This window comes from Pyrus communis, chromosome 13 (assembly GCF_963583255.1).
Source record: "Pyrus communis chromosome 13, drPyrComm1.1, whole genome shotgun sequence".
Taxonomy (NCBI): domain Eukaryota; kingdom Viridiplantae; phylum Streptophyta; class Magnoliopsida; order Rosales; family Rosaceae; genus Pyrus; species Pyrus communis.
The window spans coordinates 17,641,604-17,666,975 of record NC_084815.1 but is presented as its reverse complement, the minus strand read 5'-3'; the positions used below and the strand labels follow the sequence as shown (position 1 = coordinate 17,666,975).

The 25,372-nt window shown below is 36.9% G+C and overlaps 2 protein-coding genes across 2 annotated transcripts; one reads left to right on the top strand and one right to left on the bottom strand.

Annotated features, from left to right (window-relative positions):
• The first annotated feature begins 10,589 nt into the window (after positions 1 to 10,589).
• Positions 10,590 to 17,154, top strand: LOC137713241 (glutamine-dependent NAD(+) synthetase-like). Its single transcript, XM_068452525.1, has 13 exons — positions 10,590 to 11,022; positions 11,313 to 11,618; positions 12,146 to 12,369; positions 12,523 to 12,626; positions 12,830 to 12,964; positions 13,890 to 14,058; positions 14,503 to 14,638; positions 15,281 to 15,419; positions 15,561 to 15,737; positions 15,865 to 16,032; positions 16,222 to 16,317; positions 16,514 to 16,642; positions 16,743 to 17,154. The coding sequence occupies exons 1-13, from the start codon at positions 10,829 to 10,831 to the stop codon at positions 16,965 to 16,967; spliced, it is 2,202 nt and encodes a 733-aa protein (XP_068308626.1). The 5' UTR covers positions 10,590 to 10,828; the 3' UTR covers positions 16,968 to 17,154.
• Positions 17,155 to 17,888: 734 nt separating this feature from the next.
• LOC137711907 (luminal-binding protein 5) lies at positions 17,889 to 21,811 on the bottom strand. Its single transcript, XM_068451062.1, has 8 exons — positions 21,613 to 21,811; positions 20,363 to 20,630; positions 20,063 to 20,277; positions 19,727 to 19,969; positions 19,162 to 19,641; positions 18,899 to 19,053; positions 18,714 to 18,796; positions 17,889 to 18,619 (listed from the first exon to the last, which is right to left on the bottom strand). Exons 1-8 carry the CDS (start codon positions 21,668 to 21,670, stop codon positions 18,118 to 18,120), a joined length of 2,004 nt encoding a protein of 667 aa, XP_068307163.1. The 5' UTR covers positions 21,671 to 21,811; the 3' UTR covers positions 17,889 to 18,117.
• Positions 21,812 to 25,372: the final 3,561 nt, after the last annotated feature.

The window sequence follows — 25,372 nt, the reverse complement described above, 5'->3', positions numbered from 1 at the left end:
CATCTTTGTAAGTTCACCATCCTCAAAAATGCCTTTTAGTGGCATTTCCTCTGCTAAACGTTGCATGTAGTACATAATAGCCACAACACAGTCAACCATGAAAGTCATCAAATGAATATCAAACACTAATACATGTACACTGTAAAACAATTTGAATGGGAAGAGAATTTAGAACACGTACAATGATTCACCCTGTTGTGGTCAAACTAGGCTCAAGGAAAGAGGATACTATGTACCTGCATGGCTCAGAAGGATATATGTTTCCTTCTTCCCCATTTTCAATAACTCCTTCACTATTATGGTTTTCCCTCTCCTTTTTTAACCAATTTTTCTACCACTCCTGTTGTTACAGCTAACCTTTCGTTTACTTAATTCCGCTTCAGAAATTCAATCACCGTCTTATGTTGCAACTCAAGTACCAACGTTAGTGTTATGTTCTAAAGGAAATATCCCAAACAAATTTGAAGTGGTTGTTACCTACCATATTCTGAGCATCTTCGTAGCACCTGTCGTTTAATTTGTCCCCAATCATCAATGGATTGTAATGATGCCATTTATGTTTCTTTGTTGTAGGGACCATCATAGTGAATGTCAAACAGTTTGGTGCCTCAAAGGAATGAAAACGAAATCACTCATTCCAAGATTTGGTATCAACATATCCATTAACATTTGTTCCAATTGTTGGATTTCACCACGTATAATGTATTCCTACAATCAATAAAGAGAAAGCTATATTAATGGTATGAGATTCATAAAAAAAATATGAAAGACAAAAACAGAAGATACCAATTTTATGCAAATTCAAACTAGTGAATTTGACCTAATTGAGTAAACCTAAACAGCCACTGGAACGACCAAACTTAAAGTCGAAAATTAAGAAAATATGCATTGTATCCTTGGTACTGACTACTAAAACCATGTTAGTTTTTACTTTCAACCATTAATAAATATGACTCATACTCTTACCCAACAATGTATGGGCATAAACAACCATTTCATTTTCCTTGTTGGATCTAGTCACTAGTGGATTGAAAGTATCTCAGAAAATGCATCGATAGCCTGCGTACATTTGTTATATTGAAAATCAATTCAACTAGTTATAAAGGCCAACAAGTAATTGGTTACTTTGAAGGTACTAACTCCTTTTAATATATATATATATATATATAAACTAACATAGGTGCAGTCCTAATTCTTTTAGCAAGAACTCAACATCTTGTTTGAACACAGCAGCCATATCACCCTCCCATAACGGTTCACTTTGGGTGAACCATATGAACAAACATGTAAATATTTTTTGACATAATATATTCCATCAAACATAAAGTGCATGCAACATGGCATTAAAACAATTAAGATAAATGTGGACTCACCTAGACGTAGTGCTTCTAAGATATTTGTCAAGTTTCTCCATGTCTTTTCCATCTAGGCATTTTCCAACATTATTACTCAATATGTCAAGTGAGGGGTTCAATGTAGCCATTGGTCTTTCCTTTTGCGGTCCTCAACCATGGTTTGAATATTTTCATTCTGGTTCTGTTTTGTTGTTGTAGTATTCAACCGGTTCATGCTTCCTCTTTTTTATTAAATTGGCTTGGTTATAACCAACACCTCCATCTTCAATAATAAAGCCAATGTTTTTTTATCACAGGTGAACACCCATCACACTTCCCTTTTGAATGGTTCGTTGGTATCCTTTTTACCAAAGGTTCACATTCAAAATCTTCGAAGACCACCTTATTTCGTTTTTTATTTTTTAGTGCTTTTACCATGGATCGTTGTGGTGGCATTCCAATTTCAAGATCACCATTACGTAGTCCTGCAATTTCCTTTCTCAACGTGTGGTTCTCAGCTTCAAGTACATTTTTTTCAGTCTGTAACTTTTCAAGGGAACTTTCAACAATGTTGACTGATTTGGACAGTAAATCAGCAGTTACTTCAGCAACCTCACACCTAATATTCAATTTGGACAACTCCATTTTCAGTTTTTCATTCTCCCTTTGCAAATTCTCCATGTTGTTGACCATTATCAAAGGTTGAGCTTCTTCATTTGCATTGTTGTCAAAACTTTGGGATGGTATTATGTCTAATTGGGGAAATCACTTGGACCTATCTTGCTTGATATATAACTTCTCATGCTACTAGGTGCTTTGTTCTCAGATGTATGATTTGGTATGACTTCAACACTAACTTTTTGTTCTCAAGTAAGGTCATTTTTCACAAGGATTGAATGAATAATTTGTATTTAAACTAATCCTTTGCTAATTATTTAGAACAAGGTTTCAAAAAGGTTAATTTTGGAATTTAAAATAATAAAAAAGAATTTAAATAAAAACAATTAAATAATTGGCAAAGTAAACAAAACAAAAAAAAAATGTTTTGGAAAATAATTTAAACTCTAGGGTTCTGCCGTCACCATTAACAATCCTATGCAATTCTACCAATTACTTATAAATTTCTACATACATGATTTGAAGGATAGGCTTTCCTAATACATATTTTCCTCGTGATGTTCAAGCGAAAATGTATATCTAACATGCAATCCGTCTGTGATGTCCAGATCAAATATAAACATGCAAAACTCAATAAGTTTTGTGAAAACCCTCTGAAAAACCATGCAACCTTTAAGAGCATGATGTTCGCCTTAAGTGAACTTTCAATTACTAATCACAATAAGCCTTCCTCAATGGGTGATGTTCCAACAGAAATTACATCAAATTACTTGTCTAAAAACCTAATGGTCGCGAATCACTAAAACAATTAGATAGTTTAATCATGGTGATTAATAATTCAAAGCAAGCATGCATCCATTCATAAGCAAATTAATAAAATCACATATTCATGCTAAGGCTTGTGGCTTTACCCTAGCAAAAGAACTTAGTTACGAACAATCATAATAAAAACTAAACAAAATATCATTAACTAGAAAAATGATTGAAAACACCTTATAGGTAAAAAGTCTGAAGTTCTCCAAAATAATGCGTGCGTTCTCCCCCCAAAACCCTAACGGCTAAAAAGCCTTATTTATACTACTCCAAATTAAAACCCTCGTAGAATAGGTTTTAGCATAAAACTAGGAAACATAATAAAATATTAAAACATAAAATAAAAGGTTTCATATTTGAACTAAATTCAAACTTCTCAGAAAATCAGACTTTTGACCAACCAAATCAACTCCAATTTGGTCCCAAAATATCTCTTTTAAAAGCTGAAGATGTCCCCTACAAATCCTCAGAAGGGATGTTCTTAAAATATGTCATCTTGACCTCCAAAATACCCAAAACGTCCAAAAGCGGCAATATGAGAAAGTTGCGGCTGGGCCTTTATTTCATTGCCACAATCAAATGACTTGATAGAAAAATCTGGAATTTTGATAAAATCATCTTGAAACACTCACGAACATCCTTCAATTAGAATCGCTCCAAAATTCATCTGTTTGATTACTCAAGAGGAAGTCGAATGTCCTACATTAGAAATATAATTCAAAGAATCAAAATTCACATATAGAAACCAATAAATTATTACTAAGATTAGGGTAAAATATATAGTATAATATGGACTCATCACAAATGCCAACAAGCTATACAAGTATAAGCTAGTGTGTTGATTATGAGAGCTAAACACATTTTCCACACCATATAGCTTATGATTATGACAAAAGAAAAGCACGAATGGTAGCTTACAAGTGATTCGTGGGTCCCGACAACAGCAGCAAATCGAGGAAGCCAAACAATCATAGCTTCAAACAGATTTTCATGAAGTAAGGGTCCAGACGATTACAATAGCTGAAATACTATTTTGTGATAGTAGACAACCTGTTAGAAAATTTGAAAATTTTCATTGATTATAGGTGCAATTCAAGCCATTTTAATGTCAACTGGCCACCGGATAAAAACGACTCCTCCGATCTCTCTCAATCTCTAGATTGTTACGAATTTGAGAACAACAAATTTAAGGTTACAGTTCTAACATTTAAGATGGCAGGCATGTAAATAATGGTAAAAACTTTGGTATTTGTATAGGTGACATGTCATGGTGCATTGAAATAAAGGATCTTTTTTAGTTATTGAAAACCCCTTTCATTTTTCTCCTCTTCGTCATTTTTGTTCATTACATCATATTTATATTTAACGCATATAGGACTCAAACTCTAACAGTGAGTCGGAAAAAATGAGTGTGATACTAATATATTGAATATATATAGGAATCACGCTCCTATAATAGGCCAAAAAAATTAAGTGTGATACTAAATATATTAAACTCATGAGTGTGATACTACTATATAAAACTCACACATTGTTATAGTAGTAGTGTTATAGGTATCAAACTCAAACTGTCTAATATTTATATATACCACAGTTACTCAAATTACTGTGAAGACCTAAAAGACATAATAAAGTTTTAGAGCTCGTTTGGAAGTATTTTTAAGGGTTAATCTCAGTTTACTACCCTGAAGTTTCTTGGTTTTCAACATTTGGTACATGAAGTTTTTTTCGTCCCAGTCTGGTACCTAAAGTCATAATTCTGGGACACTTTCATACATATGTTAACTTTTCCGTCAGAACCTCCATTAACTGATGATGTGGCGCCTACATGGACAGATGATGTAGCGCCTACATGGACAATGATTGGGCATCACGTGTCAATATGAGCCCATGTGAATATTTTAAAATTAAAAAAAATAAAAAATAATTTTGGACCCACCATCTCCTACCTCACCTCCCCATCCCACCCCACCCCACCCTCCCTCCACTGCAAACTGCACCTAACCTCCATTCTCTCATATGCAACTCGCTACAATCCAACCATGGCAGCCAAGTACCACCGACAGCAACAAAGGATAAATTTCTCCTTTTACCGTTCTCAACCAGCAACCATGGCTGATTAAATCAAGTTGAAGATGAATAATCGAAGTCCAAACCGCCTCTACCACCTCCTTTTGCTCCAGCAGCCCAACACCATCTTCAAGCCTAGCAAAACGCAACAGCAATCTTCTGCCCACCACCGCTGCCTAGTCTCTTGCACCAGTTGATTTGAAGGTTAGTCAAATTAGGGTTTGATGGGCTTTGCCGTGGAAGGAGGTGCGAAGACAGAGTATAATCGTTGGTAGATAGAACCGATGATGAAGTGTTAGGAAAATAGGTCGTAAGCGAGGCTTTATGTGAAGGTAGGGATCAAAAATTGACGACTGTGACAAGTGACGAGTGACGGAAGTGGATGATGGAGGTGATCTCGCGATGGTGTTAGTGATGAAGGAATAAACTGTGGGTACTGGAAAAAGGGATTGGGAAGGGGGTGAGAAGGGGCTTATGGATGAGGGCAAATTGGAATTGCAAATTTGCGGGGAAGATGAAGCTTCAACCAAATTGCAGTTTTAAGGGATTTAGGTTTAGCAAAGCAAATTGCATATTTGAGACGGTGGGTCCAAAATATTTTTTTATTTTTTATTTTTTAAAATTTTAAATTATCTATATAGGCCCATATTGACACGTGGCACCCAATCATTGGCCACGTGGGCACCATGTTATTAGTTAACAAAGGTTATGATGGAAAAGTTAACAGATGTATGAAAGTGTCCCAGAATTATGACTTTAGGTACCAGACTGGGACGAAAAAAACTTCATGTACCAAATGTTGAAAATCAAGAAACTTCAAGGTGGTAAACTAAGATTAACCTTATTTTTTTTAAATGACTGGAAGTGTTTTTGGTGAAATTGGTTCGGGGTTCCAAAAGTACTCTAACACTACGTTTGGATGGAGAATTTCTAAATTTTCATAAAATTCTAAATGATGGGAATTACAATTACCAGTAATTGAAACCCCATCAATTGAAATTTCATTGTTCTGATGTTGGATACATGGAAATTGCAAAATGAAGGGAATTACAAATTTCATTGTTTGGATATTCCCTAGAATTTGTATTTCATAGAAGAATACAAATTTGAAAAAGGAAAAATGTTAAATGGTAACAAAGTCATCAATGATAAAGGTCATCAAACCAAAAATTGGAGCTGCCAAACAAGCACTAAAGAAAAACAGTCTAAATTTTCCAACAATTAAGAACTTCTCAAAGGTCTGCATAATATGATAAGAGTTGATTGAAGTGGGAAAATCCATGTAAAGCACACTTGCAAATGTCAACGAACATTCGTGACATGCATGACTTTTATTCTAAATGTCGTACTGAAAAACACTAAAATAAGAAACATAATGGATGAGAAACATAATTAAAACAATCTTATGCGCCTCATGAAGTAAGCAATAATACCATATTCTTTTTCTTCTTAATTGGGAGTGTCTTCAACATTACAAATTGCTTGTCATTTTTGATCAACCAAGCATATGCTTTGATTTGTTCTTCTTTGCTGAGATCTAGTATTGCATTTACTTCATCATATACCTCTGTTGGATCAAGTTTCTTTGTGTCTACAGAAATATAGTCTTGAAATTATGAAGCCATCTTGGCAAGTGAATTTGCAATCATATCTTTAGGGGTGGTTGATTTTCTTTATGTATGAGGCACATCAACAAAACTTTATGGCTTTCTCTTGCTTTGAGTCTTTTGACCATTGGCTGAACTAGGTGAAATCTCATTAATAATTTCAATATCTTCTAAACCTTGTGCACCACCAGCCAAATCTATATGATCATGTTCATTATGCAGAGGAGTCATAATCTCAATATCTTCTACACATATTTCAGCACCCTCACCCGTGGTTTTATCTTTGTCACATAAATCCACTATATCATCCTAGTTTGGAATGAACTTCCAACGAAAACTTTTAGCACCACCATGTGACTACCAATCAAAACATAAAAGATCAAAAAGCAAACCATAAGTATAAGAACAATTAAAAGAATTCAACACACACAAAAGAAAATTAATGAACTTGTTACCTTCATGTACGCTTGCTAGGAAGGGTTTTCATCTACACTTATCATCTTTTTGGTTGCATCCCAATTAAATCCACAACAATTAAAAGAATTCAACACACACAAAAGAAAATTAATGAACTTGTTACCTTCACGTACGCTTGCTAGGAAGGGTTTTCATCTACACTTATCATCTTTTTGGTTGCATCCCAATTAAATCCACTTTGACCTGGTATATCACTCACTATTGCATAAAAAAAATTTCAAGACTTCACACGATTTTGAATGTTATCAACAGTTATATGAATATCAAATTGAGCAGATAATATGGTTGCAGCAGATTTATAAGCAGTTGTCTTCCAACCACCATCTCCTTTTGTTTCCCAATCTTCGTTCTTCGCGAAGAATGTCAGCCAAAGCACGTTCCATATCTACATTCCATCTAAAATAATTATTTTCCTCTCCTTCATTTTCATTTTCTTGGTTCTCATTCTTTCTCCTTGGTTTTTGTTTGCATACTGGTTTTCTATCAAATCCTTCCATTGCTCCTAACATACAAAATATAGTATTGAGACGTTAAGTCAGTCATAGACACATTCATAGTAACAATTTGAGTATCAGCTCATATTTATACATTCACAATTATATAGAACTAAGTTACAAAAACTTGAGTATAATTGCTTGAAATAGACATACATTAAATGGTAACATAATGGACATAGCTGCACGCACATTAACTTTAAAAAAAACAACATTATAAATCAAACATAACATGTTCAAGAAACACATAAAGCCATAGTATTCATATGAAATCCACATTCACCATGACAACACAAACTAAAAGCAACTAATTTTCCATTAGGAATTATTGGCAGCTCTCTGAGCTTGATAATCGTGGACCATCTGCAATGCCAATGTATCACAAAACATTGTCCATTCAACAGTAGCTTGAACAGATGTAATCACATCAGAGTTATTTTCATTTTACTCTCTTGTTGAACGATTTAACAACTCTGAGTTGACAAATGCTAAAAATTGTAAACCTTGAGCTTCTAAAACTAGATCAGTAGCTTGCTCAGTTCTAATAAAATTATGTTAGATACAACACGCATTTATAATCCTAACTTGTGTTTTAATGTCGAAAAAGGATGGTGTGCGTAATATGCTCCATCTCTTTTTTAACAATCCAAATGCCCTCTCAGTAACATTCCTTGCCCTTGAATGACGCAAATTATATAGTAGTTTTCAGGTCGACGGTCTCCAACCCATTCTTTCAAATGATAACTAGTTCCACGGTAAGGTGTTAAAAACCCCGGTTCATTAGTATAGCCAACGTCCACAAGATAATATTTATCTACAACAAAAAATTTAGAGAACAAATTTAGATATATTTTAAAGTTTTTTTCTTTCTAATATAGAGCTAATTGGTATCATACATTACCATTTGGAACATGAAACCGGTTACTCCTATGTAAAGCATCATGCAAAACACAAGCATCAGATGTAGAACCTTTCCATCCAGGTAACACATAAAAAAATCTTAAATTTGGACCACACACTCCTAACATATTAGTGGATATATCACCCTTTCTATATTGATATCTTTGTCTTTCCTTAACCGTTATTGTTACTGGTATGAGAGTTCCATCAAGTGCTCCACACAAAACTAAATAAAAATGTCATACAAAAGAAAACAAAAGATAAGTCTAAAAAGCTAATGAAGATATCAAACTAAGGCATATTTTTTAGGTATAGTTGTTGATTGATTACCTCAAACCACCACCACTTCTCTCTTTCAGAATTGGCAATAACACATGGCTAATATTTCACATATTCTTAACTTATTTTCATCATTGCATGCAACGCATTGTGAAATTGCCGACTAATTGTTTCCTTGGAGAAATAATAATGAAAACTGATGACTTTAAACTTCAAGTTGTGGGCAAGTATATTAAAAAAAAAATATTGCAATAGATTCTTCAATGGACACATTTCTAGTGCGAACTAATCCACCAATCCCTGGTAAAATTTCACATAACTGCTTAAATGCACTCTTGCTAACTCGTAATTGTTCAATGCACGTTGAATCTTTTCCATCAAACAATCGGCCAAGGAAAGATTGTCTTTCTTGATCCCAATCATTTGAAGGTTCTTTGAGAAGAACACTCGTACTATACCAATGCATGACCATGACAATAACATATATAATTGTATCCCAATCATTTGAAGATTCTTTGAGAAGAACACTTGTACTATACCAATGCATGACCATGACAATAACATATATAATTGTACTGACAATAATTTTCCTTTTTTTTCCTATTTTCCTCTTCATTTATTACACGCTTTCGCTTTAACCTCGTTAGCATGTCTACAATATGAGTATTTCCATACCTGTTTGAATGTATGAACAAAGATATATTGTGATGTGCAACAAATATTTATGGGATATGCGACTTTCTGTTTAACCAAAAGTTGTATATATAAATGTAAACACACAAGGTTTTTGAGGCAAGAAGGAGACGATGCAACCAAAAAACAAATGAACTAACACCAAAGGCACAACATCTAATTAATCTTGGCTATTGTTAATGTGATCGGATCTCTGAATCCCTAGGACTATTGTAATCCAACACTTATTTATACTGCTAAATGCAATAATGAAAGTCACGACTTCAATCATCCTAGCATCTATATTTTTGTTTTTTACAGTTAACCTTCAAAAGCACAATATATGTAACAAGGAACTAACACCAAAGGCCATAAAAAACTAAAAATGGAGGACTGCTAGACTATGTTTTCTTTTCTTCCATTGAAGTGAAGGAAACAATTCAGGGGAAGAACCAATAAAGTGTTTTTAAGTAGTTTAGAAAGAGTGTATTCCCTCCCCCACCCCCATCCCCATCCCCCCAAACCACCATCACCAAAAGCCTTCCACCTTTTCCAAATAAGGTTATTACAGACCCAATAAACAATTCAATCTGAGAAAAAAAACATAATAAGCGCACCAAACATAAAACTATCAGCAAAATTCACAATTCTATAATGAGTATACCCAAAAAGCTAAAAATAATTCAAGAAAGAAGAGAGTAAAGACACTGACCTAGAAGAAGAAAGGAAGAAGATGATTGCACGAGCGAAAATTCCTTTTAAGATTGGAGAGTTAACAGAGTGAAGATGCAGCCCTTTTAGTGTGAAATTTGGCGGTATACATCCTAGTTTGGCGCTCGCAAAGTTTCCCTGTAGATGAATTCGAGATTCTCATCATTGTTGGAATTGTGAAATTACACATCTTTAGACGGAAATTAAACTCGGAAATCTTCATCCCCAATTTCCACCTTTTTTTCCCGTAGAAGTATTGTTTCTCACACTGCAAGGTTCCCAAACGAGGGAAAACTGCTCTCCCATCCTAAATTCCCTAGTTTAAGTGATATTTTGTTTTATTTTATCGTATTCAAACGGAGTGTAAATGTTTTTTTAAAGAAATCAGATAAACCAGATATTTACTTCTTGCAAAAAACAATTAAAATGGCATTGTAGTATCCACTTGAACTTTTTATTAAGAATTAATTTAAAAAATATAGTTTCTAACCATTTGAAAAACCCTGAAACTTTGAAGTTGGAAAACTCTGTATGCACTGATTTAATAACTAAACCACCGCTTGCTGAAACTTTAAATTATCCAAACCCCATGCAACATTATTTGACACGCGTGCGCTTCACGGTTCCGCATCTGCTCCGAAACCCGAAATTTCAAACGTGTCAAAACCGGAATAACTAGACCGGGTTGACCCGTCCAAGGATCCAGGAAGCACAAGGCCACGAATTCTCCGTCTCTGCTCACTACTCCCATCGGCGAAGCTTACGATCCATTCCGCGCTCTCCGATTCTCTCATCCAACAACCCCATTTAGCAACCCTAGAATTCAATTCGCTGGAAATTGAAGGTATTCGAGATGAGACTGCTGAAGGTCGCAACCTGCAATCTGAACCAATGGGCAATGGACTTCGACTGCAATTTGAAGAACATCAAGGAGTCCATAGTTCGGGCTAAGGATGCCGGCGCCGTCATTCGGCTTGGTCCCGAGCTTGAGATTACTGGATATGGCTGCGAAGACCATTTCCTCGAGCTCGACACTGTTAATCATGCGTAAGTTCTCACTCTCTACGTTTCAAATGATTGGTTAAATCTTTGTTAAGTGATAAGTTAGAATAAAATTAGCCCGTATTTAGTTTAGTTAACTTAGTTTGAAATTGGGTTTTGCATTTTGCGTAAGAATTAAGCTTAAATGATAGAAAAATCAGAATTTTTGGTCTTATTTGTGGATGAATTAAGTGGTAAATGTTTATTTAAAGATAAATTTATAGTGAAGGTTTTCACTTTTAAGTTATTGTAAATGGTAATATTTTGTGGTGATTAAGAAATGTGTTTTTTTGCAGATGGGAATGCTTGAAAGAGCTGTTAGTTGGGGATTGGACTGATGGCATATTATGCAGCTTTGGTATGCCTGTGATCAAAGGGTCGGAGCGTTACAATTGTCAGATTATTTGTATGAACAGAAAGATTATCATGATTCGCCCAAAGATGTGGCTTGCGAATGATGGAAATTACAGGGAACTTCGTTGGTTTACGGCATGGAAACAAAGAGACCAACTTGTGGACTTTCAGTTGCCAAATGAAATTGCTGAAACTTTGTCGCAGGAATCTGCGCCTTTCGGTTATGGGTACATACAGTTTCTAGACACGTAAGTGCCAATATTACTTGCTTTATTTTCAGTTGGTCAGTTGTATTGTGACTGTGTGCAAATATGTTGCTTTTGTAGCAAATCTAATGAAACGTAGGATTGGTTAGGTGAGAATAAATTATTAGAGAGTTTCCCCGCGTCAGTTTGGTAACTGTTAGTGCCGCAAATATAAAGAGTGAGTGCCGCAACTCCCTTGAAAATTGCCTTCATGATATTTCATAAGACAAATTGAGTAAACTACACAATTCATGATTATTAAGTTCTTTTAGAACTTTGCAGTTGCCCATGTTTTAGTATTCATGTCATCACAATTCATAAGTTCGTAACACATTGTAAGGTGTGTCTTGTGCGGGAAGTTGTTGTTGGTTGATCCTATCACTGCTTTATCTAAAATGTGCCCCAAATCAGATGGCTCCGAGGCCAGCCTTAGTGTTGCAGGAGTTGTAATTTTATTTCAGCATAGTATTCTCTTTCAGTCATAATCTAATTGTGGAAATTCTAAATCATAAGCATTGTTCCCTTATTAGAGCTGTTGCCGCTGAAGTTTGCGAAGAACTTTTTACTCCTATTCCTCCTCATGCCGAGCTTGCATTGAATGGGGTTGAAGTTTTTATGAATGCAAATGGAAGTCATCACCAACTTAGAAAGCTTGATATTCGTCTTCGTGCTTTAATAGGTGCTACTCACACTCGTGGAGGGTTATACATGTACAGCAATCACCAGGGTTGTGATGGTGGTCGCCTTTACTATGGTACGTGAGAATACATTAATTGGTGGATATTTTTCCTCAGTGTGGCTATGCATTTTGCTTAGAAAATATTTGTATCAGCACTGTATGTGCTCAAGGAAAAAAACTTGTAAATGGACAGTGTCTGGTTGTTGAACTATGGTTAATTTGTGGCAGATGGATGTGCTAGTGTTGCCATAAATGGAGATCTAGTTGCTCAAGGCTCACAATTTTCTTTGAAGGATGTTGAGGTTGTGATTGCCCAAATTGATTTAGATGCGGTATGTTATTCTTTTCACCGATTGTATGTGGGGTAGTGTCTGAATTTTCCATTTAAAAGCTCCATTGAATTCCAGTGTCTTTTATTCCACGAAATAACGAATACATGGTTGCTCATTGTTGAATTTGGATTTCTTCCACTAATACAGATTCCTGGAATTTCCTACGATGACTTTACCTTACTCTTCGTTTTCCTTAATGGCAGGTTGCTAGTCTTAGAGGATCTATAAGTAGCTTCCAAGAGCAAGCGAGCTGCAAAACCAGGGTTCCTTTTGTGGAGGCACGATACAGCCTTTGTCAGTCTTTTAATCTGAAAACGTGCCTTTCTAGTCCTCTGAAGGTTAGATCAAGTTCTAGCAATGACCAACTCAAGTAGTTGGGGTAGTGATTTATTTATCTATTTATTTATGTATTTTGTCAAAGGGGTAGTGCAGATAATACTATGGAGTTGTTGAGACAAGAATCTGCATATAAGGTGGGTCCAGAAATTCTTGTAGACTTTGTTGAAGATGAGCATGTTGATTTTCAAAACTGGAGGAATGGTTTAGAGTCTTTAGACAGTGTTAATTCTGAGCATGTTGATTTTCTTGGATTTGATGGTTTTCATTTGTCTGTTGTGCGGAATTTCATTGATCCTGCCAATCAACTGAAATTTGGATTAAAACGTTGTTGGTTGAGAGATTCAGTAGGAGATGAGTGGAATTGGTCGAGCAGTTTGAGATAGTCTAAATATTTTAGGAGTGGGAAGATTCAGTGCCAAGGCAAAAGTTATGCGGATAATTTATTTTGTTTCAGCAGTTATCACCAAAAGATTCGAGAACGAATTATTTCCAACCCGGTGGATCTGAAGCTTGAGAATAAACATAAAATGTTCCAGAATGGTCCGTTATTCAAAATCACTCTTTGTTAGGCTTGGGAGAATCCAGTTTTGGACTCGAGGATGAGTTCTTTCCAAGCCAGTGGAGTTGATGTAGAAGCATTCAGAAGATTCCAGGGCTACTTGGGCCTGCTGGCCAAGTAGGCTTTGGTTTCTCAGTGTTGGTTTTTCAAGAATTTGCCTAAAAATATTTATAGTTTACATCCTTGTGTATTTCTGACCGAATGTTACAATATAACAAAATATTAACATGATTACTTTGTAAGATTTCAATTTAACATTTAAATTCACTTGAAATTTTAGTTATGTGGCTAAGCTGTGATACTTTGACAGAATTTATTAAATGTGGTTTTCTTTAATACAATTGAATATAATTTATGATTTGCAGATTAAGTATCACTCTCCTGAGGAGGAAATAGCCTTTGGTCCTGGTTGCTGGTTATGGGACTATTTAAGAAGAAGTGGAGCTTCTGGGTTTTTGCTTCCTCTTTCTGGTGGAGCAGATAGCTCCTCAGTAGCTGCTATAGTTGGTTGCATGTGCCAGCTTGTTGTAAAAGGTTAGTTTTTTAATCCGATATTTGTGTACAATAATTTCATTTTTTTTCTGCCGTCAACTTTTTGGCAACACACTGCATTTTAATGTAGAAGGATACTCGATGGGTGGATGGGGGTCTGTAACCATTTCTTACAGGCATACGATAAACAGTACCTGCATTGATCCTTTGCCTTGCAAATACTACAGTCGTAGAAAGAACATATGCCACATTTTGAAGTTTGAACCATAATATTTTCAACTAAATTTGAGTAGTCTTAGCTTACTACTTAGTCGTAAAACCAGTATCTTAGGTTAAGATGAACATAGAGGTATCAGGCAGTCTCTCCTTTGAACTTATACTAGTAGTCTGAGCGCAGAGGTGGGAAAGGCATCTTATCCTACTGGGAAAATGTTGTCCTCTGAATGTGTATCATCCATTTCTGAATCCTGATGCACTTGTATGCAGAAATTGCAAACGGGGATGAACAAGTTAAGGCTGACGCGATACGGATTGGACAATACAAGGATGGACAGTATCCTACTGACAGCAAAGAATTCGCAAAACGCATATTTTATACTGTTTTCATGGGATCTGAAAACAGGTGGGTTCAGTTTACACATACACTATTTCCTTGTGTGAGCCATGTGCTATTCTGCTTGCGGCTAATTTCCTTATGTTGCAGTTCCCAGTGCATTAGCTAGTTTACAGGTAGGAGCATCAAGATCTTCTATTGGATGCTACACCAAGATTAACATTTAATGTTTTGTGGTCTCCATTGCATATCGAGTGTCATCAGTTGATATGAAAAATGAAATACAATAAATTGGGGAGGGCATCGTAATTTTTTCTTTCTTTGGATTTTAGTAACGCCTGAGATTCCTGAACCGAATGTGAAAGTAGTTTAATTAGAGCTCATTTAGATGTGCTTATAAAATGACTGAAAGCACTTTTGGTAAAAATATTTTTGGAAACAATCCTTAGTAAAAATGTTAGTAAATCCTGGAAAAGCACTTAGAGTGCTTCCAGGAAGAAGCACATAACTGGTGCTTCTTGTCAAAAGCACTTAAAGTGCTTTTGGAACCTAAAAACATTTTCTCTAAAAGTGCTTTCAATCATTTTAAAAGCACATCAAAACAAGCCCTTAGTGAAGTTTCCATTATAGACTTGCAGTAGTTTTCTCAATATTCCAATATCTTGCAGATATGTGCTCCTTTATGATACTAAAGTAGCTTGTTCCTTGCAGCTCTGAAGCAACAAAGTCACGGGCGAAAGTTCTAGCTGATGAAATCGGCTCATGGCATCTTGACGTTCCTATAGATGGTGTTGTTTGCGCACTTCTGTCATTATTTCAAACAGTAACGGGAAAACGACCAAAATACAAGGTAAAAATTGTCTGGCTTCAAATTCCTCCATTGGTTATGTTTGCATGTCTATATTATGGTAATTGGGATCACCACAGTCGCATAAAAACTGTAAATAATTGTGCTTTAAATTGATTCCTCAATCTTGTTTTATTTTGATAGGTAGATGGTGGATCTAACGTTGAGAACTTAGGTTTGCAAAACATTCAAGCTAGAATAAGGATGGTGCTGGCTTTTATGTTTGCATCACTCCTACCTTGGGTTCATAATAAACCTGGGTTTTATCTTGTTTTGGGTAGCTCCAATGTGGATGAAGCATTGCGTGGTTATTTCACCAAGGTATTGTATATTTTTTTCTTGTGGTGTATGTTAATAAATTCTAGTACTTGTTGCCATTTTGTCGTATCTTAATGCTCTTAATCTGCCTACTAGTTTATATCTGAGTACTCTTATTTTTCCTGCATAGTATGACTCTAGCGCAGCAGATATAAATCCTATCGGAAGCATTAGCAAGCAGGACCTTCGAGCATTTTTGCGATGGGCTGCCATGCATCTTAGTTATGCGTCCTTGGCAGATATTGAAGCAGCTCCACCCACTGCTGAACTGGAACCTATACGTTCCAATTACAGTCAGGTAATAGCTCGTCTTTACCTATCCAATTGCATTATCAGTAATTTTTCCTCAACTGTAACACTTTCTCCTGGAAACATGTTAAATATAATAGGGGAGTACCTGCGGAAAATGTTTTATGCTCCTGAGTCCTGACCCCTGTCCTACGCATACGAGATAGGTGAGTCTAATAATGTTTTCTGTGTAAAACAGCTGGATGAAGTAGACATGGGAATGACATATCAGGAACTCTCGGTCTATGGAAGGATGCGCAAAATTTTCCGCTGTGGTCCCGTATCCATGTTCAAGGTTAGTCCAATGCTTTATGGAGACCACTTAAGAAGTATGGGCTGGTCTATGCCCATTTCCATGGTCGTATGGTTATTTTCCTACATGGAATTCTCAGAGGACATGATTGCTCGTTGCATTGTCAACTATATAAAATATTGATATCTTTTGCTGTTCTCTAACAACGACCTTCATCTTATACGATTCCTTGTTACAGAATCTCTGCTACAGATGGGGTACAAAATTGACTCCACGAGAGGTGGCAGAGAAAGTGAAGCACTTTTTCAAGTACTACTCCATCAATCGACACAAAATGACTGTGCTAACGCCTTCATATCACGCTGAGGTATAGATATGAAGACTTTATGAAACTAAGTTCAGTCTAAAATGTTGTCCCTCTTGTGAAGCATCAAATGGAGTATCTCATTTTATTTCACTTCATGCAGAGTTATTCACCCGAGGATAACCGGTTTGACCTTCGCCAATTTCTATACAACGCGAGATGGCCATTTCAATTCCGGAAGATTGATGATCTCGTACGTGAGTTGGACGGTGACAGGGTTCGTTTGGGAGATTCAAGTGACCAAGACAAGTTGGTTGATATTTCACATGGTGCAGGTGGGATGGGAGTTGTGGCAGCAGGCTCAGGCAATCCAAATGTTGGACTCTAGGGTTTATCTTCTTCTTCCTTTTGTTTCTTCTGAAGAGAAGAAAAGAAAAAAAAAATGATAAAATAACAGGCGAAAAAGACGTATATTTTATATTTCTTACAGCTCTGTATGAGACCTTCACTGCTCGACGTGCTCGTGCAAGGTTTCTGTACATTATTTCATTGAGTCTAATAAACGATTCACGATATTCACGGTGGTTAGAACTGTTAATTTCGCAAATGATGGAAATTATTGCACATGCTTTATTATTTGAGAGTTAAAACCCGCTAGCCTTGTAGCTCAAGGTCGTGCCTCTCAGTTTTCCCTGGCTCCCATAAACGGTCAGCATTTTCCATTTTTCTGAAAGAGAAGTGGGAGTTTTCTTTGCTCTCATCACGGCATATTCCGTTTCCCCACCCACTTCTTTTCCCCAAATCTATAAAATATAATCCAACACTCGTAAATGAGGTCTTATGTCCGATTTTCACTAAAGGCGAAGTTGAACAACATTATTTTGGTAAGCGTATTGCTAGGCTGAGTCCACTCTCCAACCCTCTTAGAGTAGATAGTACCATTTGTTAAAAAAAATAAAAAATCCAACACTTGTAACTTAAGTGATTGATAACATTTATCTCTATTCTTAATATTATCAATACGAGTCTTTTCTTTTTAGTACCTCAAAAAATAAAAATAAAAAATAAAAAACAAAATACCGACGTAGATTTACTAATGAAAATTTTTCCCCCGTCTAAAACTAGTAAATGCATTACTTACTTGGAAACAACGGGTACGTGACTCGCACTTGGTTCATCATATGTGATGCCAAGGCAGATTACGCATGCATTTAATCACTTTTTAAGCCCTACTAATCATTAATTAATGCATATCTTAATATACTGCATATGATATTAACCAGCAAATAAAAACCGACGACCAACCAAATTTAGGAACTCTGTTTTCTTTATCAAAATAAAGAAATTACAGTTCTAACAAAAAGACCTGAAATATCTCCACTTCAAAAACAAGATAAGCCGAGGGAGTCGTCTCCCTCGGCTTCTTCTATCCCCATCGGAAAAATTACAGTAAGTCTCCTTCCCCTAAACCTATAACCACTCTCTCTCTCCTCACTGCTTCCAACTGTGGTCGATGAAAATAAAATAAAGCTACTCTTTTAAAGCTCGTCATGCGACTCATCGTCCTCCTCCGAGGCTCCGGCACCACCTGGGGCACCTCCTGACCTCTGGTATACGGCTGAGATGATGGGGTTGCACACAGCTTCAACCTCCTTGAGCTTCTCATCGTAGTCTTCCTTCTCAGCGGTCTGGTTGTCGTCCAACCATTCGAGGGCTTCCTTTGTGGCAGTTTCAATCTTTTCCTTCTCATCGGACTCGAGCTTGTCAGCAAGTTTGTCTTTGTCGTTGATCTGGTTCTTCATGTTGTAGACGTAGGTCTCCAGGCTGTTGCGAGCATCGATCCTCTCCTTCACCTTCTTGTCTTCCTCGGCAAACTCCTCTGCCTCCTTAACCATGCGCTCAATCTCCTCCTGGCTGAGACGACCCTTATCGTTTGTGATGGTGATCTTTTCAGCTTTACCCGTGCCCTTGTCTTCTGCCCTCACGTTAAGGATACCGTTAGCATCAACTTCGAATGTGACTTCGATTTGAGGAGTTCCCCTGTTCAGTAAAGAATAACGAAATACTGTTAGAATCCTTGGAAACAAACGGGTGGCAAATCATAAGGGAAGATTAAATGCCAGCATAAACAGACCTTGGAGCTGGAGGAATTCCGGTAAGATCAAATTTACCGAGGTTCCTGCAATCTTTTGTGAGACTCCTTTCACCCTCGAAGACCTGAGAAATTAAATAGAATCCATTAAGAAACCGATATGCATTTGCACGAAGACTTAACTAAACTAAGCATTTTATTGTCATCAAATTGACAAAGAACAATACCTGAATGGAGACAGTTGTCTGCTGATCCTGGTAAGTGGTGAAAACCTGGGATTTCTTGGTTGGAATAACGGTGTTTCTTGGGATAAGCTTGGTCATCACTCCTCCAACAGTTTCAATACCGAGGGTGAGAGGAGCGACATCAAGGAGAAGGATATCTGAATACCATAGTAAACATTTGTCAGTAGTTGCTACAGCAGTTCAGCTAATAACCGCTTTATCAAATATATCAAAATTATCTGCGCAAGAAGAGAAAGGAGTATTACCTTTGGTTTCTTCACCACCCTCTCCACTCAAGATGCTTCCTTGTACAGCAGCACCATAAGCAACAGCCTCATCAGGGTTCACACCCTTGTTTGGCTCCTTGCCATCAAAATAGTCCTTAAGAAGCTGCTGGACCTTGGGAATCCTGGTACTTCCACCAACAAGCACAATCTCGTCGATCTGTCGCTTCTCCAAGCCAGCATCATCCATAGCCTTCTTCACAGGTCCCATGGTCTTCCTGAACAAGTCGTTGTTCAACTCTTCGAATCTAGCTCTGGTGAGGGGTTCAGAGAAGTCCACTCCATCGAAAAGGGATTCAATCTCCACACGGACCTGGTGCTGGCTACTGAGTGCTCTCTTGGCACGCTCGGCTTCCCTCCTGAGTTTTCCAAGGGCTCTGTTGTCCTTGCTGATGTCCTTTCCGTGCTTCTTCTTAATCAACTTGATGAAGTACTCCATGATCCTCTGGTCAAAGTCCTCACCTGCAGAACAGCACACTGACGTCAGCAACATACCACAATGACAATGTATGAGCAAGTAGTTAAACAAGAGACAAGACTTTCTCACCTCCCAAATGGGTGTCTCCATTTGTGGAAAGAACCTCAAAAACACCATTATCAATTGTCAAAATACTGACATCGAAAGTTCCACCACCAAGGTCAAACACAAGGATGTTCTTTTCACCACCCTTCTTGTCCAAACCATATGCGATGGCAGCTGCGGTTGGTTCATTGATAATCCTAGCAACATTCAGCCCAGCAATCACACCGGCATCCTTGGTTGCCTGTCTTTGGGCATCATTGAAGTATGCTGCGTTTTGAAAAGGAAAACAATGTCAGATTTATGACCAATACAATCGTATATACTTGGAAAGATAACAGGTTAAATATAAGCTTTACTCACCAGGAACAGTAACGACGGCATCCTTGATTTTCTTCCCAAGGAATGCTTCAGCCGTTTCCTTCATCTTAGTCAAAATCATGGCGCTGACCTCTTCGGGGCTGAAAACCTTGGTTTCACCATCCTTGATCCTCACTTGGATATAAGGCTTTCCATCTCTATTAACAATCTTGTAAGGAACAAGCTTCATGTCCTTCTGAACCTCTTTGTCTTCAAACCTGCCAAAGAATAAGCACCAGTCAGTATTAACTTCCAGCCAGCTTAAATGATTTTAAATCATCAACATACAAAGAAAACACATACTTTCTTCCGATAAGTCTCTTGACATCAAAGACGGTCCTTTCAGGGTTCACAGCTGCCTGGTTCTTAGCAGCCTCACCGATCAGTCTCTCACTGTCGCTGAAAGCCACCCATGATGGGGTGATACGGTTACCCTGGTCATTGGCTATAATTTCCACATGACCATTTTTGTAAACACCAACACAGGAATAAGTGGTCCCAAGATCAATTCCAATGACAGTTCCCAACTTGGTCGCTTCTTCTTTAGCGATGGAAAATGCAAAAAGGCACCCTGAAATGCAAATTTTTCCATGTTAGTACATATATGAAGCACATACGGTAAATGATAATAACGTATCGCTTTCAAACAATAAATTATTGTGTAGTAACTCATCACGTGGTATAATCAATCCACGCACGTGATATGGTTATTAATCACAAAACCTCATGTATAAACCCGCTCCTCAAAAATTATAACACGTGGATTAGTTATATCACGTGACAATGTTCCACTACCATATCAATATATTTCCTTTCAAACAAGGCTTTGGCCATTGGCATGTCACGCATCACGCAATTAGCAAATGACAAACAATTAACAGAAACTAGCAGCAAGCTGTGCACAGATTATTATCATATCATTTATTAAGCCTACTTTCTTAGCAACGCAACCAACACTTTTTATGACATTGCCCATAAGAAATGGTACCACAACGGTTGCAAGATCGAAATCTCCTCGACGTTCGGAAACTTCCATTTCTTAACAAAAATAAAAATTCATCAAATTACCAGCTACTAAACCCTAATATCTGTTAGCAATACTAAACATTCTAATTCTTCCTATCTTATGTTTCAATTTCACCTGACGTATACGAAATCAAGCAAATAAATTTCATACACACACATACAAACGATATGTTTACACAACCACACATATCAATCTAATCACTTACAGATCTCAATCATTACACAATTAAATCAATAACAAACAATTTTATAACTTTCTCAAACCATCTAGATCTACTCCGACACCTCAACGTAATCATGAATAAACCTATCATCCACCATTTCTTACACGCACCAAAATTCAACATCCACTAACAAAAATCCACAAAAAATTTAAGCTCAATCCACAAATCTCATCGTTTCCGAGCTCAAAAACATCAAATCACAGTCAGATCCGCCGCATTATCCCTATCAAAAACAAAAATCTACATAACCTCAAACAAAATATGAAAAAACCAGATCCAGCACTCAGAAACCGAAACACTCACCGAATGTGACGATCGCGAGCACGATCAGAGATCCGCGAGCTCTCCAAGAGCCAGCCATGGCGTCTGCGCAACTACGAAAGCTCTGTGCGTTTTCTCTCTGCGTCGGAGATCGAAGTGCAAAGAGTGATGGCTTCTGGTGGCCTCTCAGGCGATTTTGGAGGAGTCCTCGGTGTTTCTGAGTACCGCCCGTGGGACTCGAGCTTTTATAGAGGGAGATAAACGTATGCTGTCCGCATCTGCGACTCCGTCTGTAAGCTGATGATGGCAATTCGTGGAAACATGTCATTTCTAATGACGTGGGCCAATCAGATTGCGAGGCCTCGGAGCTTGGCCAATCATATTCGACTCTCATGTGTGATCGTCTGGTCCGTTGGATCTCGTGAAAGGGTTTACGTGTATGGTGAAGAGTGAGAAGTGCCTGTAGCTTAAGAAGCAAGTATCGCTTTAGGCTATATGAAACGCGCCGTATAAAGGGTGTTGATTGCTCTTCTTACAAATTCATTGAAAAGTTTTAGGTTTTCTTTAAAGAACTTAGTTATATTTAATCTCATGTTTGGAATATGTTTTCTTATACTATAGTAGACCTTGTGCATTAAATTTAAATGTCATTTTGCGGTAACGGAACTAATCAGTTTTTAAGATCGATTCATTTACTCGGTAAAAGCAGGGTTTACGTTTGGTTTGATGAATCATTTTGTTTAAAAGTTGAAGAGAATGTTATTATTAAAGATACTCGGAACTTTCATTTATAGATCAAAATTGGAACCAACATATAAACAGTAACAATGTGTGAAAAAGAAAGACTAGATTAGATTATTAAAATCATTGTAACAATTTGATGTTCAAAAATAAATTATATAGCTAGTTTATGTCATATGAATATAATTGAATTTATTGCACAATGCTTGAATATAGTCTCTCTTAATTGAGAGAAGAAAAAAAATTTATTCATATCACGTACCACGTAGGTTGGTTAATTACAATTGAGGAAAAAAAAGTTTTGAAAAAGTTTTATTTTTTTTTAAAAAATTTTGAATGTTGCATGTGCATGAACGACTTGTGTGTTAAATTTTACGTGAATTGCATGACAGATTGGAGAAATTTCCAATGTACTTGAAACATAGGCCAGTATATCACATGTCATGATAAAAGTGGAGTGGACACTTGACAAAAAAAAAAAAAAAAAATCTTCTCCGCTTGTATTATGATAGGTGGTGTACTGACTCATGTTATGATAACACTGAAAACCCTCTGGATAGATTGCTCATGTTACAACGCGTACTGTAATTTAATTCCGAAGTGGTTAACCTTCGTGCTCGTGACACGTATGACTTACCATCTTAGTATATTCTCGTAATACCCAATGATGCGAACACGTATGTGCAAGCAAAACAGAATTTGAAGTACAAACAAAGATTCTATGAAACTTTAGTATTTAAGGCATTCGTTCACCAGAGTTATGGACAATTTTGTTACCTTATTTTATTTATATTTGGGTTTTGGGTCCACTGGACCCACCCACTCTCTCTTTTCTCAGCACTCCCTCACTTTTCCACCAATAATACTATTTTTACCATGTTTTTATACCATATTTATATATCATCTTATATAGTATCTGATGTGGACAACCACATCATTTAAATTAATCATAATTTAATTTAAATTAAAAACCATTTAATAAACCAATAATTAAAAAAAAAGCTGGAATAAAATGGTGATTGTGGCATACGAGGAGTCTTCTCCTTCCTTCCCCATTCAATCCTGCTTCTTTTTTCTTCCACGCCATTTTTTTAGGTCAGTCGAATCCACCACAATCTAAATTAAATCTCATACAACAAGGTTCATGCGCTCCCCTATTTGGATTATTGGTACGCATGTATCATTTTTTTCAATGAACCTTGTCGTATACTTATAGTGGAATTTTCCAAACTCGTTCAATTCCGGTCAGCCCTGAAACCCCGATTTAGGAGATGGAATGCCTTTGGTGTCTTGAAACTGACTTTGAATCGCCAAGAACGTTCAAAGTTGGACTATGAGAACTTATGGATGTCTCCTAGCTCTTGTTCTCTACATGTCCCTTCCCCACCGACCACAATTTGTCGAAGATTATCCTTGACCTAGATGGCAGCAATTGCGCACAATTGTGTTGTTTTTGCTGCTCTTCTTGCCAAGTTTCGCGTTCTTCTAGAGATTGTGGTAGTCCACACTAACGTGAAGGGTGAAAAAAAATGGTGTGAAAAAACTAGCTTGGAAGAAGAAACGGGGAAGGAAGGAGAAGACTCCTCCTCGTATGCCACAATCACCATTTAATTCCAGTTTTTTTTTAATTATTGGTTTATTAAATGGTTTTTAATTTAATTTAAATGATGTAGTTGTCCACATTAGATGTCACATAAAGTGGTATATAAATGTGGTATAAAAACATGGTAAGAATAACATTACTGCTTTCCCATACTTCTTTCTTTCTTTCTTTCTTTCTCTCTATCTCTCTCTCACTTTTCCATTCTTCCTCGACAACCATGGGGACAACAACAATGGCGCCATTGCCTTTATCCAGGCAATTTCAGACAACCAAACTACCATCACTTTATTCTTCTCGTCACCACGAATCTTTCTTGAGTTTTCATTGTCTAGAAACTTAACTCGAGATGCCGATTCGAAAAGCTCTAACGCAAAGAAGCTTTCCCAGCAAGTCTCTCACTGGAAACGGCAAAAGTAAGCCTCATGGTTACTACCATTCGATAAATATCATTGAATAGATGAATTTTCATATATTGCATGGTTGATTTATTGAGAAATGCCACATATTCGACCTAGAAAAGTCTTTAGCTTTTTCGGCGAGAAAACCCAGAATCCGACGAGAGCACTGAGGACGTGCAAGGGGATTCTAACCAAACGGCAAGGAATCGACCCTCGAGAGCACCACCAATGTTTTCTTGTGGAATGAGGAGCAACCCCGTTCTTTGATAGGAAGTTGGACGATGGACGGGTAGCAGCACTATAAAGTTTCCTGGCCAAGAATAAAATCCGATGAGGATTCCGGCGTGCACAGCGACGACCTAACCCAGATTTGAGTCAATTCGACCCAAACCTGGTACGTACGGACCAGGCAACTCGATCAGTCAACCCAACCTTTTTTTGAATTGGGTTGGAAAATCTAAAGAGTGGTATCTTAAGGATTATAAAGAGCATGCAAGGTAAGGCAAATATGACTATACGGTGTATCTTGAGTGGCCTTTTGCTTCTTACTATATTATTAATATATGTTATCGGAATCGGTTTTATGTGATGCATTTATATCAAGAAAAGCATTATCTCCGAATCCTTTCCTCCTAATCTACCAAATCAAGGAATCCTTGCATTGAAATTTGATCCAACGCTTCAAACAGGGGCCCACTTTAAAAGTTATAATAACTTCAGCTGTTAGATCAAATTTCAATGATACGAATTCCCTATTTTGATGGATTAGGATGAAGGAATTCAAAAATAATCGCTTTCCTTTATATCATACTTTGCTTTTACTTAGATAATGCAAATGATTTATTTGTTGACGATGATGCGATTTATAACCTTGTGAGCCCTACTTTGGAATGTTTTTCTATTGGTTAATACTTTATGCAATATTATGATTTGTGACAGTTGTGATTTGAGAGTTATCTATGACATGTTTTCATATAATTTATCCACTCATTATGTATACTTACACATTGTTTATAGTACTGTACGAGGTTAAGATCAGCTTCACATGTATGTTCACATT

Excerpts from the sequence above, each read along its gene's own strand:
- LOC137713241 (XM_068452525.1), top strand. The coding sequence starts at position 10,829 with ATGAGACTGCTGAAGGTCGCAACCTGCAATCTGAACCAATGGGCAATG. Across the intron at positions 14,059-14,502 it reads GTGCCAGCTTGTTGTAAAAG|AAATTGCAAACGGGGATGAA; the intron begins GTTAGTTTTTTA and ends ACTTGTATGCAG. Across the intron at positions 14,639-15,280 it reads TTCATGGGATCTGAAAACAG|CTCTGAAGCAACAAAGTCAC; the intron begins GTGGGTTCAGTT and ends TGTTCCTTGCAG.
- LOC137711907 (XM_068451062.1), bottom strand. The coding sequence starts at position 21,670 with ATGGCTGGCTCTTGGAGAGCTCGCGGATCTCTGATCGTGCTCGCGATC. Across the intron at positions 19,054-19,161 it reads GGGTGGTGAAGAAACCAAAG|ATATCCTTCTCCTTGATGTC; the intron begins GTAATACTCCTT and ends TATGGTATTCAG. Across the intron at positions 18,797-18,898 it reads AGACAACTGTCTCCATTCAG|GTCTTCGAGGGTGAAAGGAG; the intron begins GTATTGTTCTTT and ends TTAATTTCTCAG.